The sequence below is a fragment of the Symphalangus syndactylus genome, chromosome 12, assembly GCF_028878055.3.
Source record: "Symphalangus syndactylus isolate Jambi chromosome 12, NHGRI_mSymSyn1-v2.1_pri, whole genome shotgun sequence".
Taxonomy (NCBI): domain Eukaryota; kingdom Metazoa; phylum Chordata; class Mammalia; order Primates; family Hylobatidae; genus Symphalangus; species Symphalangus syndactylus.
This window is the reverse complement of record NC_072441.2, coordinates 96,317,825-96,334,530: the sequence shown is the minus strand read 5'-3', so window position 1 is coordinate 96,334,530 and position 16,706 is coordinate 96,317,825. Positions and strand designations below refer to the sequence as shown.

Sequence of the window (16,706 nt, the reverse complement as noted above, 5' to 3'; positions counted from 1 at the left end):
GACCACCTGTTATAACTTATCAAAGTACTGTCTTGCAGAGATACTAATATATTAATACCTTAGTGACCTCTAATGGTATTGTAAAGGGACTGGGAAACAGGAACAACGCTGCCTTGGGGGCATGCTGACCAGACAGCTTTCCAAATGCATGGATCCATTGTGCCTTGGCCACTCAAACGCCAATAGTGGCCCAGAGCTCTGGCCAGGCAACCCGAAGTCAGGCAATGTGTCTTCCCTGGACACCATGTAGCTGGAGTAGTATTGCTTCCTGAGATGCAAAAAACAGTACAGCCCAGAAATATTGGGCAGTAACACCAGCTGTGACACCACAGCATGTCAAAAGACCTTTCGCTGTAGAAAGAGCCAAGGACTCAATAGTACCATGTTTGGACCCCTCAGACTAAGCCTTGGAGTGGGCTGGGTTTGCACGGGTTCAGCTGATGGAAGAGTGGTGGAAGCAGCTGAGCCAATGCTAGGCTCCAAGTGGAAACTTAGACTCCTCAAGTGGTGGCCCTGAGAAGGGCTGCTCAGCCGGTGTAGTCTAAAGTCGATGTTTGGAGAACTGCTCATCACCCAGGTCTGGAAACCTCACTCCCAAGGTTATTAGCACATCCAGTAGTAGGTAGCAAAAGAAGAGGAAGACTCATGAAACTGATTCTGCTCAATGGTTACAGCAATGACCTTGGCTGGGGCAGAGGTAAAAACTCATCTGAAATAAGGTTCCTGGAGTATTTATCATTCTATTTCTCTCTTCTAGGTAAGGAGTTTCCAAACCTAGCCCAGGGCCAATGCCTGGAGCTATGGTTTGAAATGCAGATTCCTGAACACCAGCCCCAAAAATTCTGATCCAACAGGTGTGGGGTATACCCATGAATCTGTATGTCTATCAAGGGCCCCCTGTTCCAGGTGATCCTGACTTAGGGGATCCAAGAACTGGTATTTGGGAATAACCACTCTAATACACCCCGTCTCCATATATGATTGTCATTCACTGAGAATTGGTGGTGCCTCAGATGAGGAGCCCGTGTAACTAACAGCCAGCATGTTCCTAGGCTCCCACACGGACGCACCTATGTGTCATGGGGCATGTGTCTCTGAGATCTGCCCCCCAGCCACTTCACACCGTCCTTGTAGCACACATGCACATTACACCAACTCAGTTCAGCAAATGTTTATTGGGCACCTACAAATAGGCAAGGCACAGTACCAGCTGCTGTGGGTTACAAAGACAAGAAGGTTAGGCCTCACCCTCGAGAGGCTTACAGTCTAATAGGGAGAGACACACTCACAGGTAACAAAAATACAAGGCAAAATGAGGTGAGCTCTATGGCAGAGGCAAAAACAATGAGAACAGCAAGCAGAGATAGATCAAACATATCTCAGCAGACCAGATGTTGGATGCAGGGAGTGATGTTTCAGCCAGGCTCTGGGAGATGGGTCGGATTCGCACAGATGAACTGGAGAAAAAAGGACACTAAGGCACAGCCAAGGTATAGAGGTGGGAAAGTGCAATGAATGTTTAGAGAACAGAGATGCCTGCCTTGACCAATACATAGAAGGCCAACAGGATAACAGAGGGACCTAAGCTGGGGAAGTGGTTGCAGCCCAGATGGTGTGATCGCTCACAGTAGGATTTCTTTCTTTCTTTCTTTCTTTCTTTCTTTCTTTCTTTCTTTCTTTCTTTCTTTTCTTTCTTTCTTTTTTCTTTCTTTCTTTCTTTCTTTCTTTCTTTCTTTCTTTCTTTCTTTCTTTTTTTTCAAATGAGACAAAGTCTTGATCTATCACCCAGGCTGGAGTGCAATGCCACAATCATAGTTCACTGCAGCCTCAACCTCCTGAGATCAAGCGATCCTCCTCCAAGTAGCTGGGACTATAGGCACATGCCACCATGCCCAGCTAATTTTGTGGGCATGTGTATTTTTTGTAGACACAGGCTCTCACTTTGTTGCACAGGTTGGTCTCAAACTCCTGACCTCAAGCGATCCTCTTACCTTGGCCTCCAAAAGGGCTGAGATTATAGGCTTAAGCTACCACACCCAGCTATAGTGAGGAGAATTGACTTCATTCCATTGGTAATGGTGAACCATTGAAGGTTTCTGAGCAGAGGAGTGACATCACTTCATTTCCACAAGTCTGGGCACACTGCTGTGAGTAATACATGATTAGTTTTATTCTTTTTGTTAACCTTACTCTATGGCTTACACCCCGTCCTGGTCTCAAGGCAGAAGTGCGAACCTGAGCCCTGTAGCCACACATACTTTCCAGCTGCACAAAGCAGGAAGCAGTGGCCTTTAGCTAGGTAAACTTTGAGCTCATTAAACAGCTTTGCACCTTCTCCACAGAAAAGGAAGTGAGGCTTTCCAGAACGATTTGAGAATAAGTGGCAGGGCACAAGGACGGTACTTAACAAACTTCTGTCACCTAAGCATGGCAAGAATAAGTTGCAGAGAAAATGGGAGTGCAGAAGAAAATGGTGGAGAGATGCAAATGATCTAACTAGCATCATCCAAACTGAACCCTCTCCCAGTATGACTTCTGTAATAACCCACCTCCGCCTCCAGCTAGTGGGAAGGAAGATTCCACAGTCTGACTCACTAGATCAGTTGATGGGGTTTCTAAGCACTCTACACATAGAAGGATCTCTGGGGATAGAGGCTCCTAGGATCCTGCTTAACCATCCAGTGAGGAAGGAGAATGGTGCCCACCCGCTCCTGGGCCACCCCAGCCCGCGAAGGGATGCGAGGCCACTGCTGTCCAGGTGGACACAGCAATGCTGGTTAGTGAGGGCTCCCCCAGAACCTCCACACCAGCCGAAGTGGGTGCTTGGGTGGAGAGCACAGAAGGGGGTGAAGTTACAGCTGGGTTTCCGAGGAGAAATGCTCCTGGGGTGCTGGCGTGCACCTCCGGGCCTGGCCCAGTGGGGCCTCCGGCACCATTGCTGATGGTCCACAGGCACGGGTAAGGGCTGCAGAGACAGAGAAAGAGGGGAAGGGAACGTTCAACGGCACTCCAAGGAAGGAGTGCCACCTGACAAGCACGTACACAGTGCTGAGAAGGGCATGGTTACAAGAGGGCTTCTGGCCATGGCTTTATTTCTAGCTATGACACAGATTGGTCCTGTTCCTGCAGAAAAGCTAAGAGAAGCAGCAAAGTATGGTAGGATAATGATACGATTAAGTATTCTGGTACTGGCCCGGCCACCAGCGAATTATTTGGTTCTAGACAGAATTTCTTTTATCTGGGCTCCCTTGCAGCCTATGCAAAATTGGCAGGGCAGTAGAAAAAAAGGTATTAAAACTGTATGATTTCTGCATATGATCTCTCCCTGGCCAATGTGGCATAATAACCAGGAAACATCACTGTCAGAAGACTTAAGTTTAAATCCCACCTCTACCCCTTATTAGCTCTGTGGCCTTGGCTAAATAATTTAATATCTCTGAGGGTCAATTTCTCATCTTCAAGATGTAGATTCATAACTTTACCTACCCTACAGAGATTGCTACAAGGATTAAATAAGAGGAGTATATGGTCCTTAGCATGTAGTACTCAGTAAATGGTGGTTGTTATCATTAATTCTTCCATTCCTGGTCTGCACTTGTGAGCTCTGGTGCCTGGCAGAAAGGCTGGGAGCTACAACATTTTCTTTGCCTTCTCTGGTTCTATAGCACTGGTTCACACACTTGGTTGCACATTCGGCACGTTGGAATCACTACTGGGGGTTTTTAAAGTAATATTGGTGCCTGGATCCCACTCTCACCCCACTCCCCTGCCCCTGATTGAACTGATCTGGCATGCAGCCTGAGTATGAGGATTTTTTTAAGTTTCCCAGGTGATTGTAATATACAGCCAAGCTTGCACCTCAATATAGACGCAGTTGGAACAGGTGCAATGAACCCAATGTTTTCAGCCTGTAGTCATCACTATGTTTCTTACATTTTAGAGTTTCTGCATTGCCCAACACTGTACTGCTTGATAATTGGCTTATTATCCAATGGCAATATTGAATACATTTGTTTTGTTTTGTTTCTAACAAAATATTCATGGAGTCAGGAATGAGTTTAACACACCAACAGGGAAACCAGAGTTGGCAATGCCATCCTTCACCTGGTGCCATTTTTCAATGCTACAGGTCTCCTTGAACCATATGAAACCTGCAGAAGCCCATCCTCTGAGCTCTCTCTGAGCTAGCTCAGCTTATGGGGATTCTGGCCCCAATCTTCAGAAGAAGCTATTCTACATTATCTCTTACAGACCCTTTCTGATGCCTCCTGGGCCTGTGGGAGAACCATGGGCTCTGAGCTGTACTGCAGAAACTTCAGGAAGTTTTTAAGGCCTCTGAGCTTCAGTTTCTTCATCAGCAAAATCGGAATTTTAATACCTGCCTTATAGTTGTCTTTGAGTACTATAGATGACTTATATATGGATGACTTATATATATGTAAGTATCTAGTATACAACTTGGCACATGATTGTTTAATATCTTCAGGGAACCTCATCTTCACTCTCTTTCTCACTTCCTACCACAGCCCAAATCAATGCTTTTCCCTCAGATCCTCTAGATCAGTGTCAAATGCAAATGATCCTCTAGATCAGCATCAAAATGCAAACCATAAATGCCAGCTACATATGTAAGTTTAAATTTTCTAGTAGCCACATTTAGAAAAAAATTAATTTGTTAATATTTTATTTAACAAAAATATTCAAAATATTACCATGTCAACATGCATTTGATGTAAATATATATATTTATTATATATGTATATATTTACATAATATTTACATAATAACATCTATATTTACATATACTATTATATTTTCATATATTTATATATTTTTAAATATATATTTTATAGATATTAAAATATATAAATATATTTTTATATAAATTATAAATACATATTAAAATATATATTATCTATTTTATATATAAGTCTATATCATATTTTAAAATATAAAAATATATGTAATATAGTAGTATATATATTTTATATATATATATATATAAAAAAACTGGGATTTTTATTCTTTGTCTCACACTAAATCTTCAAAATCCTATGTGAGTATTACACTCAACTTGGACTAGCTGCATTTCAAGTGTTTGACAACCACGGGTGGCTGGTGGCTGCTGCACTGGACAGCACAGCTCTACACCCCTGTGGGGCACAGCAATATCAGCAACACCCAGGAACTTGGTAGAAATGCAGAATCTCAGGCCCCCACCCAGACCTACCAATCAGATTCTGCATTTTAACAACAACCCCAGGTGATTCTAAGCCACCACATTCTCCTAACCTTTCCTAACTTTTTCTAGACTTACAAATCACAAGTCATCTGATGCCTTCCCAAGTCCCATCCTTTTCTTTTTTTTTCTGGAGACAGAGTTTCGCTCTTGTTGCCCAGGCTACAGTGCAGTGCCTCAGCTCACTGCAACCTCCGCCTCCTGAGTTCAAGTGATTCTCCTGTCTCAGCTTCCCAAGTAGCTGGGATTACAGGCATGTACCACCACGCCTGGCTAATTTTTGTATTTTTAGTAGAGACGGGGTTTCACCATGTTGGCCAGGCTGGTCTCAAACTCCCGACCTGAGGGGATCTACCCGCCTCGGCCTCCCAAAGTGCTGGGATTACAGGTATTAGCCACCACACCCAGCCAAGTCTCATCTTTTAATTTTGAATCCACTTTGGACCTTCTCAAAATTCTGCATAACCATATTGAACATAATAGCTGACATTTACACGAATGTTACTGCTTACAAAGCATGCTAATGCATTTTCTCATTTCTGCATTTGATGCTCACAGTAACTCTGCAAAGTAGCTCATATTATTTCCATGACACCGATAAGAAAGGTGAGGCTCAGTAAGGCTAAGAAAATTGCCCAAAGCCACAAAGTCACTACTAAGAGGTAGAACTGGGACTCAAACCCCTGCCTGTCAGACTCAAAGGCCTTCTCTTCCCACTTCACCACTCAGATTTCTAGAAGTCAGAACTTAATGCAGGTCGCTAGTGTGAGGATTAAACCATGGGGTCCCCCATGCTACACTTAGCTCTGTTACCAGGGTCGTGAGGCCAGGCATCCACAATATGTCCCCCTTTTAGGGTGGGTGACTCATGGGAAAATGGACAATCATAGGTCTTGACTTCTCAGTGTATATTTATACTTTTCCTCTAAAGTATTAAGTATTCTGGTACTGGCCCGGCCACCAGCGAATTATTTGGTTTTAGACAGAATTTCATTTATCTGGGCTCCCTTGCAGCCTTTGCAAAATTGGCAGGGCAGTAGAAAAAAAGGTATTAAAACTGTATGATTTCTGCATATGATCTCTCCCTGGCCAATGTGGCATAATAACCAGGAAACATCACTGTCAGAAGACTTAAGTTTAAATCCCACCAAATAGATACAGTCAGTATCTATTTGCTACCACCATAGTTTAAAGTATTTCTGACTGGTTTAAGACAAATGATCCCAGGTCATAATGTCTTTATCCTTTTATTTATTTATTTATTTATTTATTTTTTGAGACGGAGTTTCACTCTTGTTGCCCAAGCTGGAGTGCAATGGCACAATCTCAGCTCACTGCAACCTCCACCTCCCGGGTTCAAGCAATTCTCCTGCCTCAGCCTCCCGAGTAGCTAGGATTACAGGCATGTGCCACCATGCCCAGCTAATTTTTGTATTTTTAGTAGAGATGGGGTTTCACTGTGTTGGCCAGGCTGGTCTCGGACTTTTGACCTCAGGTGATCCGCCTGCCTCGGCCTCCTAAATTGCTGGGATTACAGATGTGAGCCACTGCACCCGGCCTATCCTTTTAAATAAAAGAAACGGTATATGACTGAGCTGTTTCTCCAGTTATGAAAGAACTCCATCCTGTTGCCACCTTGACTTCTTAGTGTTTCAGAAGTCAGGACAATAGGTTAGACCAAGCCACCCTAGGAAAAAGAATGAACTTGAGGCCCCAGTGCTAAAGTAAACCCCCAAGACGACCAATGAGCGAGTTGATGGTGTTAGTCTTACCTGGGCCCTGGATTGATTGGTCCGTTGGTGTGGGGTACAGACAGGATGCTGGCATGGGGTGTGGAGGATAAGGAAGTCCAGCTGTCAGGTCCCGAGAAAACTTGCAGATTATTGCTTGAGCTTTCTATCAAATTCACTTGGGGAAATAACAACAGTTGAATTGATAGCAAATGTAGAAGACATAAAGATGGTGACCAGTGACATTATCCTAGGGCAAAATGTAACCATGGCTTGCACTACAGGCACCAACAGTTAGTTCTTTCTCAGGGAAATAGAAAATAAAAAGAAATGTAGGTTTCTTGAATGTCAACCATATGCCAGGTATCATTCATAGTTTAACCTTCACACCAATGACTCCTTAACTCCATCTTACAGATAAGCCTCAGGGTGGTAGAATGATTTGCCCTGAGTAACAACGATCAGTCTAACTCATTTCACCACAGTCACCCTCTTTTAAGAAGGGACCATACCAGCCTCCCCTCAAGCTAAGCCTAAGGGCCACCAGTGCCCCAGATGAGATTTCTGAGGTCCAGGAACTTATTCTTCTCAGCCATCCCTGAGTAGGTTTAAATATCTCAAGCACAGTGCCTTTTGGCCAGGCATGGTGCTCACACCTGTAATCCTGGCACTTTGGGAGTCCAAGGCAGGGGAATCCTTTGAGCCCAGGAATTTGAGACCTTTCTGGGCAACACAGAGAGACACCATCCCTAAAATTTAAAAAAAAAAAAAATAAGAAAAAAAATCATACCTTTTTACAAAAAGAAGTAGATAGTATGATCTCACTTATATGTGGACTCTAAGAAAGTTGAATACATAGAAGCAGAGAGTACAACAGTGGTTACCAGGAGTGGGAAGCTGGGGAAATGAGATATTGGTCAAAGGATATAAAGTTGCACTTATGTAGGATGAATAAGTCTAGAGATCTAACTTACAATCTGAAGACTATAGTTAATAATATTGTACTGTGTACTGGAAATTGGCTAAGAGAGTAGATTTCAGGTGCTCTCATCATGAAAAAAAGTAACTATGTGAGGAGATGGACATGTTAATTTGCTTGACAGCAGTAATCACTTCACTATGCATATGTATATCAAAACATCACGTTGGACACCTTGAATATATACAGTTTTTATGGGGGTGGGGGAAGAATAATGTCTTCCATTTCTTTGAATCTCTATTTGCATAAATAGTATACAAATAAGAGACAGGAAGAAGGCAGAAGGAGGGAGGAAGGAAGGGAAAAGAGGGAGAAGGAGAGAGAGAAGGAAGATTCCAACGTCTATCTCTGGTGCTATGGTTTGAATGTGTCCCCCAAGGTTCATCTGATGGGAACTTAATTCCCAATGCAAGAGTGTCGAGAGGTGGGGCCTTTAAGAGGTGACTAGGCCATGGGGGCTCTACCCTCATGAATAGGTTAATGTCAATATTACAGGAATGGGTTTCTGATAAAAGGATGGGTTTGGCCTCCTGCCCTCTCCCCCCTCTTTCCCCCACCATCCGTGTGATGCCTTCTGCAATGTTATGATACAGCCAGAAGATCCTTACCATATGCTGGCACCTTAATCTTAAACTCCCCAGCCTCCAGGACGATGAGAAAATAAATTTCTATTGCTTATAAATTACCCAATCTCAAGTATTTTGTTATAGCGCCACAAAGGGGACTAAGACACCTGGCCATGTCTCTTCATTTTACGATCCAGCACTTCCAAGCTCTCCAGCCCTAACTCTTGCATCTTCCATCTGTCCCCATTCCCCCTACACTCTGCTCCAAAGCTATTTCCAGACAACCTAGGGTCTTTCCCTCTTCTGTATCTTTGCCCAGCCCACTCTGTCTACCTGGAATGCCCTGCACCTCTGCCTGTGGCACATGTCATCCTCCACCTTTTACCCCTGCCCACTCCCACTCTGTCCTTTTCTATTCATTTTTCAAGGCTCCATTTAAATGTTAACCCCTCTGGGCAGCGTTTGCTGCCCCACCAGGCATATCTAGCTGCTCTTTTTCCTTCATTCCCATGGCACCCTGACTTATGTGTTTTACAGACTGTTTCTCAAACTCTAGAGCGCTTATGAATCCCCTGCTGATCTTGTTAAAATGCAGACCCTGACTCAGGAGTAGAGCCTGAAAGTCTACATTTCTAACAAGTTCCCAGGTGATGCTTCTGCATTATATTAGGATTCATTATTTATGTATTTGTGTAACCCCGAGCTCCTCCAGGGCAGAGGCTATATCTTTTTTTTTTTTTTTTTTTTTGAGATGGTGCCTTGCTCTTGTTGCCCAGGCTAGAGTACAGTGACACAATCTTGGCTCACTGCAGCCTCTGCCTCCCGGATTCAAGCAATTCTCCTGCCTCAGCCTCCCAAGTAGCTGGGATTACAGGCACCCGCTACCACGCCTGGCTAGTTTTTGTATTTTTAGTAGAGACGGGGTTTCGCCATGTTGGCCAGGCTGCTCTCGAACTCCTGACCTTGTGATCTCCCCGCCTCAGCCTCCCAAAGTGCTGGGATTACAGGCGTGAGCCACCGCTCCTGGCCCTGAAGCTATGTCTTAATCACTTTCCTATCCCACTGCCTAGAAGAACGTGGTACACAGTAGGTGCTCAGAAGATGTGATTTGATGCTGACTGCAGGAAAGAATGAGGAAGGAGAGCGAGCCACTGCTCAGTTTCTGCTATTGGTAAGCTACATAATCTCCCCTCCTGGCAGGAACTGTTGAGGTTGCCAAGAATAGCAGGCTAAGGGACACAGGGACAGGTAGCTGGTGACCAGGAGGACCCTCTACAAATGCAGAGCTCAGGATGTCACCGAGGAAGGAAGGAGGATGGAATCCAAATACTCTCCACTATCTCCCATGCCGTGAACTTGACTTGTTTTATTGTCAGTCTCTTCATATTAGTATAGAATCTCCGTAAGGGCAGGGCATTTGTCCATTTCATTCCTGTGCTTGAAACAGAGCCTAGCATATAGTCGATCCTCAATAAATATTTGTTGCATGAATAATTTAATGAAAAAGTAACCATTGTTTTCATTTCTCCCTTCTTTCTACAAATCTAATAATCAGGCAAGGTCTGGGCCTACATAAGGCAAAGGTGGAAAAGGCAGTAGTCAATGAGAAAAAAGCACACAAACAATACTGCTAACTTAAAAAAAAACAGTCAGCAAAAATTATTTTAAAATATTAAGGTTGGGTTTACATGTCTCCAACTGAATCAAACTGAACATGCAGGGATCCAGCTCCCCAGAGACCTTCCTAATAGTTCCCTAATGCTAGACCCAGTATTCCCTGAACTGAGCCATGAATGCAGCCATAGAAAAGAGCCATGTGAAGGTGATGAGCTGAGTGTTTCAGACACACACAACTTGACATGGCTTTTAGAGATCTGCCTGGACTGCTCAGAACATCAGTGTCCTGGCCTTTCACGCCCATTAGAAACCAGGAGACTGGGGGTTTTATGAAATAATTTTTTAAAAAAACTAAGATTGTTATACCTAATTAATCAAATATTTGTACATAAAATAATAAAATAAAACACAAAAACAATAATATCATAGATGTATATTAGATGACAGGGGTTCCATCTTTAGCTACTCCTTTTCCTAGCTGTTTATCCATTTCTCCTGACTGCCCCCACCCCAGCCCATACCCCAAGGGTTTAATCAGCAGAGTCACAGACCTGAGGGAGAATGGTTTCTGTGCATGTACGCAGAAGGGTAGGGAGCCTGCCGGTGTCCTCGGAGACCCGAATAGTGCTCACAGCCATGGTGGGTGTGGGGAGCAGGCAGAGGCAGAGGAGCGGCATACTGGTAATTGGAGTTTCCTGCTGTGCACACTCCGTCCGGATTGGAAAAGATCCAGCCTCCCACTAAAATGGACAAGAGGAAGACACCAAGGCTGAGTCTGTGAACTCCCACACCAAAAATCAGGTGACCAGCTACTTTACACAGCTACAGTTCGTGTAAATGACACTGATGCCAGCCTGTGTGGTGGTATCATCCCCTGGCTGCCACTGCCCTTGCCCATGAGCAGCTAACTTGGCTTCTCTGGAAATGCATGACCAGTCCTGAAACTGCCTTTGCAAAAAGTCTATCAGTGAGAAAATTATGGCAGTCGTAGAGATCTGATCTACCCAATCTCCCTCTTGCCTTTAGCCTTCAAGCTGCCAAGCTAGCTTTGGGAGACATTTAGCTTATAGTTTAAATAACAGTAACCCTTCTCTAAAACTCAACTGCCTTTGTAAAGCTAATGAAAGACTACCAGGCTAGGAGCATAGAGGAGCCTGAATTCTGCTAAGGTGTAGACACAAATGATTGCCAGCCCTTACTCCAGACTTTACAAGATATGCAACTTTCCCAATTACTCCTGCAGATAACATCACTATTGTAGAACCTAAGATAGGCCTTTAGACATATCTTTTCAGGTTTTTGGCATATCTGACACCAGTGGCTCCACCTGGACCCACCAACCCCACCTGTGGCCCCACCCAGAAGTGACTCAGCACCAGAGGACAGCTTCAATTCCCTGTGATTCCATCTCTGATTCAACCAATCAGCAGCAAGCACCTATTGCCTAGCTACCCCCCACTTCTTCCCTAAAATTGCCTCTGAAAAAGGTAACCTAACCTACAAGTTTTTGATGAGATTGATTTGAGTAAGAGCTCTGTCCCCAACATGGCATGGCCAGACTCATGTCTATTAAACTCTTTCTTTATTGCAATGCTATTGACTTTGTGTCAGAGGTGTTTGAACCAGAGTGACTCCATCTTAAATAGGGGCTGGGTAAAGTGAGGCTAAGACCTACTGGGCTGCATTCCCAGGTGGTTAGGAATTCTTAGTCACAGGATAAGATAGGAGGTGAGCACAACATACAACAAAGACCTTGCTGATAAAACCGTATGTGGTAAATAAGCTAGCCAAAACCCACCAAAACCAAGATGGCAATGAAACTGACCTCTGGTTATCCTCACTGCTATTTATATGTGAATCATAATGCATTAAAATGCTAAAAGACACTCCTACAAGCACCATGATAGTTTACAAATGCCATGGCAATGTCAGGAAGTTACCCCATATGGTCTAAAAAGGGGAGAAATCAATCCTCAGCTGTGGGAATTGCCCACCCTTTTCCTGAAAAACTCATGAATAATCCACCCCCTGTATAGCATATAATCAAGAAATAACTATAACTATACTCAGTTGAGCAGCCCATGCCTCTGTTCTGCCTATGAAGTAGCCATTCTTTTATTCCTTTACTTTCTTAATAAACTTGCTTTCACTTTACTCTGTGGACTCGCCCCGAATTCTTTCTTGCATGAGGTCCAAGAACTCTCTGTTGGGGTCTGGATCAGGACCCCTTCCCAGTAACATCTTTTTGTGCAGCAGGAAGAACCTATCAGATGGTTACAGTCCTATCAAAGGACTCTATCAAAGGGTGGAAAACCTCTAAAGCAACACTGGAATATAACAATATGAAATACAATGAGTTCATGTCCTTTGTGGGGACATGGATGAAGCTGGAAACCATCACTCTCAGTAAACTATCACAAGGACAAAAAACCAAACACCCGCATGTTCTCATTCATAGGTGGGAACTGAACAATGAGAACACATGGACACAGGAAAGGGAACATCACACACCGGGGCCTGTCGTGGGGTAGGCGGAGCGGGGAGGGATAGCATTAGGAGATAGACCTAATGTAAATGACGAGTTAATGGTTGCAGCACACCAACATGGCACATGTATACGTATGTAACAAACCTGCACATTGTGAACATGTACCCTAGAACTTAAAGTATAATAAAAAAAAAGAAAAAAGAAATGAAAACAAATACAATCTGAATGCAGAAGTTAATAGAAATGCATAGTTAAGGTGCTTCTGGCTTAATTAAAATAAAAGTCAGTCTAGGAGGCATTACACGTATATGTAACTCATGGACCTTCAGCTACCAGGGGAGGTAGGGAATGATTAATGTGGTTACGCAGGAAGAGTGAAAGCCTCTCTATTTCTGCCGAGTGGGAAGGTGCCTTCAGTTCTTACTCTAAGCAAGAGATATCATGATGCCTTCCAACCCCACCCCACAAAGAGAATTCTGACAGCACTGAAAGGGAGAGTTGGCCTAGCACACCTTGACAGCAAGCATTTTGGTTTGTTTTTTGGTTTTTGGGTTTTTTTCCTTTTTTCTTCTTTTTCATTCCACTTATTTACTGGCAGGCAGCAAGCATTTTGCAGAATATTTTGGACGACTGCAAAATGTTTTGTAGAAAGATTCTGAACAGAAGACTATTTCAAGTGAGTTCACGGGCAAAGACTGAGAATTAGTACTGCAGGCCCCAAAACAAGAAGCTTGTTCTCCTGCTGACCATGCCTCAGCTAAGGGATCAGTGGATGGGGATTCAGATAGGAATAGAGCTGTTCCTTAAGAACACTGACTAAGGATTGTCACCTGGTCTTCAGCAATGAGGAAATGGAGCCTGATATTAGAACCCACTGCCTTTGCTTAATACTTTTTAAGTACCAGTAAGCAAATTGTACAAAGTTCATATTACAATCATTCTCAACGAATCTTTTTGTCATCTTCATTTTTGCAGAGTTGCACAAACTTACGGCCCAAGGGGTCCCTATCTGACTAACAGAATCAAGATTCAGGCACCCAGCGGGCAAAACCAGGCAAGTGGCCCCTCGGAACCAGACTTTGCCACATATAATGTACACACCTCAAGAAGTTTGCCGAGAAGATTGCAACACATGAACTTTGAACTCCTATGGTTCTGCACATGGCCCTAACCTATACAACGAGGTTTTTATTCCAGTTCATTCCACCTAAAGGAAAAAACTGAGGGGGAAATGATAAAATAAAAATAGTTCAGAATAGTCTGAGTTATGTGAGGCATGCAAAATTTATCAGGCCCAGAGGGATGAGTGTGAGGAGCACCTTCAGTCAAGGGCACCCCCTGCACCCATGCCCGGGGCAATTGTTTAAAGGCATTTTTGTTCCTGACTAGCTGCCTCACCCATTATCTTCACGTTCCTGGAATATGTGATACAAAGAACAATATATAACCAATCAATAGCTCATGTTACAGTAAACAGTTTATGAATCGCCTCTTCTTTTTCCCTTTAAAAATCCACTTGTAACTGCTGCTAACCCAAGTATATATTCAGGGGAACTTGAATCTATGCTCCCAAGTTGTAGTCCTCAAACTTGGCCCAAATAAACTTTCTACTTATATTAATGTTGCCTCAGTTTTTTCATTTAGGTTGACAGTCATTTTTAGAGTGCTTTTCGGCCGGGCACAACGGCTCACGCCTGTAATCCCAGCACTTTGGGAGGCCGAGGCAGGCGGATCACAAGGTCAGGAGTTCAAGACCAGCCCGGCCTATATGGTGAAACCCCGTCTCTACCAAAAATACAAAAATTAGCCGGGCGTGGGGGCGCATGCCTGTGGGCCCAGCTGCTCAAGAGGCTGAGGCAGAGGAGTCACTTGAACCCGGGAGGTTGCAGTGAGCCGAGATTGGGCCATTGCACTCCAGCCTGGGCGACAGAGCAAGACTCTGTCTCAAAAAAAAAAAAAAAAAAAAAAAAAAAAAGAGTGCTTTTCTGAGAGCTGCTTCTCTTTATGCGGCTATACTCCTGGGTCTGGTATGGAAGGTGCATTAAGATTGAAGGGAAGGAAGAAGTAAAGAACTCTGCAGCTGGCAAACTGCATAAGGGATCTTTGCAAGCCAATATAATCCAAATTAAAGAGGGTTTCAGACATCAGGGTTAACTTTCCTACTCTGATGTCACTGATGGTGGGTTGCCTTGCAGCTGCAGAGGATTCCCTCCACCATCCTGGGACATGGACAAGGTAACACCCTGATGGGAACATCCAACGCTACCTTCAGAATCCCAGCTGTATTACTCCACCTCTTCCTACAGCCTTCCAGCCCACAAATAAAGACTCTTCCCCATGGAGGCTATGGCCTGCATGACACATTGCTATGAGGACCAACTCCAAAATTAGCAAACACTAAGAACAGGAAAACTCCAAAACAGAGAGACCAGAGTGGCGAGCATAAAGTTAGGAGGCAAGCCAAGAACACACTGTTGAGGGCTCAGCGCCTTACTGACACGAAAACCAGAGTCTAAGAAATTCATCATTTTCATTCTTATCTCCTGCCTAAGATTTTTTTAAGCCTCTTAAGCCTAGGACCATTGGCTCTCTGGAAATTCTGGAAAGGGCACAAATTTGTCCTTAATAGAATAAACAGTGTGTTGGGTTTTGATCTGGAAGTCGTTAAGCAGTCCTGACAGGCAAAGAGTCTGAGTGTGGAGGGAGTTGGCTCCAAGTACAGCCCCACGCACCTCCCACCTCGTGTACACCCAACTCACGGTGAGAATAGGTCACGTGCTGGCTTTCAGAGATAGCCTCCGGTACGTCTCTTAGGTGATTTCTGAAAGAGTAGAGAAAATGCACCATGGCTGTCCAACTTTTTATGTATGTCCACTATAAAGCATACCCAAAATTCTCCTTGAAGAGCAATCAATTTCTTAGAATAAGAAAACCAAACACCTTTTTTCCTAAGCTCTTGTCCTTCCCCATTCTCCTTCCTTCGGGGTGCTGTCTCTACTTGTGCAATTGCTCTCGGAGTTGCAGTTTTACTGTTTACCCCTCTTTACCACATTTACAGCTATCCCTGTTTATTTTGATCTGAATAATTTGGGGATATTGCTCCTGACTGACAAGATTCAAGCAATAATAACAGCACAATTCCAGGGCACAATTACATATGTGATATGCTAGATCCACCAATGACCCTGTGAGGGAAATATTAGCATATTTTTCTAATTTTGTAGATTAGAAAAGTGGATCTTGAGGAGGTAAACTGACTTATGCAAGAACAAACAGCCAGTAAATTACAGAGCAAGGATTCAGTCAGGATCTCTTACTCAAAGTCCTAAATTCTTTGTATTATACCATGCTACTGTCACTTTGAATCTAGATTCTGTCATCTCACATATCAGTTTGTCCTTTAGGCCTTCTGTTAACTGAAAACGTTATAAGTGTGTCTTGTATATCATCATAATTTATTCCAATATTGGAGCTAGGCACAGTAGCTCACTCCTGCAATCTCAGCAACTAAGGAGGCGGAGGCAGGAGGATCACTTGAGGCCAGGAGTTTGAGACTGTTTGGGCAACATACTGAGACCCCGTCTCTTTAAAAAAAAACACATAGCCAGGCATGGTGGCACATGCCTGTAGTCCCCACTACTTGGGAGGCTGAAGCAGGAGGATAGCTTGAGCCCAGGAATTTAAGGCTGTAGTGAGCTATATCACACCACTGTACTCCAGCCTGCGTGATAGAGCAAGACCCCATCTCTAAAATAATAATAATAATAATAGTATATTCAAATATTGGACAGGACAGGGTTGTGTGATGCATCATTATGAACATCTGTCCATTAATCTAGAGCCTTATCAGAGCCTTTAAGGTGAACAGGAAAGATTAGAGAGTTATAAAAACTATTTAAAAGATTTGAAACTCAAGCAATAAAATCTGAACATTAAAAAGATAATCATATTATACTGTAGGCTTTTTCAATTAAAAAGTCAGTGATAAGCACCATCATCTTCTTTTTCCTGGAATGAAAAAGACATAGAGGCTGGGCACGATGGCTCAAGCCTGCCATCTCAGCAATTTGGGAGGCCGAGGCGGGTG

The 16,706-nt window shown here is 43.7% G+C and overlaps 1 protein-coding gene across 4 annotated transcripts in view; it reads right to left on the bottom strand.

Moving 5' to 3' along the window:
- Window positions 1–1,163: 1,163 nt before the first annotated feature.
- Window positions 1,164–16,706, bottom strand: part of TBX19 (T-box transcription factor 19) — a 34,199-nt gene continuing 18,656 nt past the window's right edge. For all 4 annotated transcript variants that reach the window (XM_063625130.1, XM_063625132.1, XM_063625133.1 and 1 more), the window contains 4 exons: window positions 15,379–15,440; window positions 10,683–10,871; window positions 7,012–7,147; window positions 1,164–2,965 (listed from right to left, as the gene is read on the bottom strand). In XM_063625130.1, coding sequence (XP_063481200.1) covers window positions 2,671–2,965; window positions 7,012–7,147; window positions 10,683–10,871; window positions 15,379–15,440 — 682 coding nt within the window. In that variant the 3' untranslated portion in view covers window positions 1,164–2,670. The remainder of the gene's footprint in view (window positions 2,966–7,011; window positions 7,148–10,682; window positions 10,872–15,378; window positions 15,441–16,706) is intronic.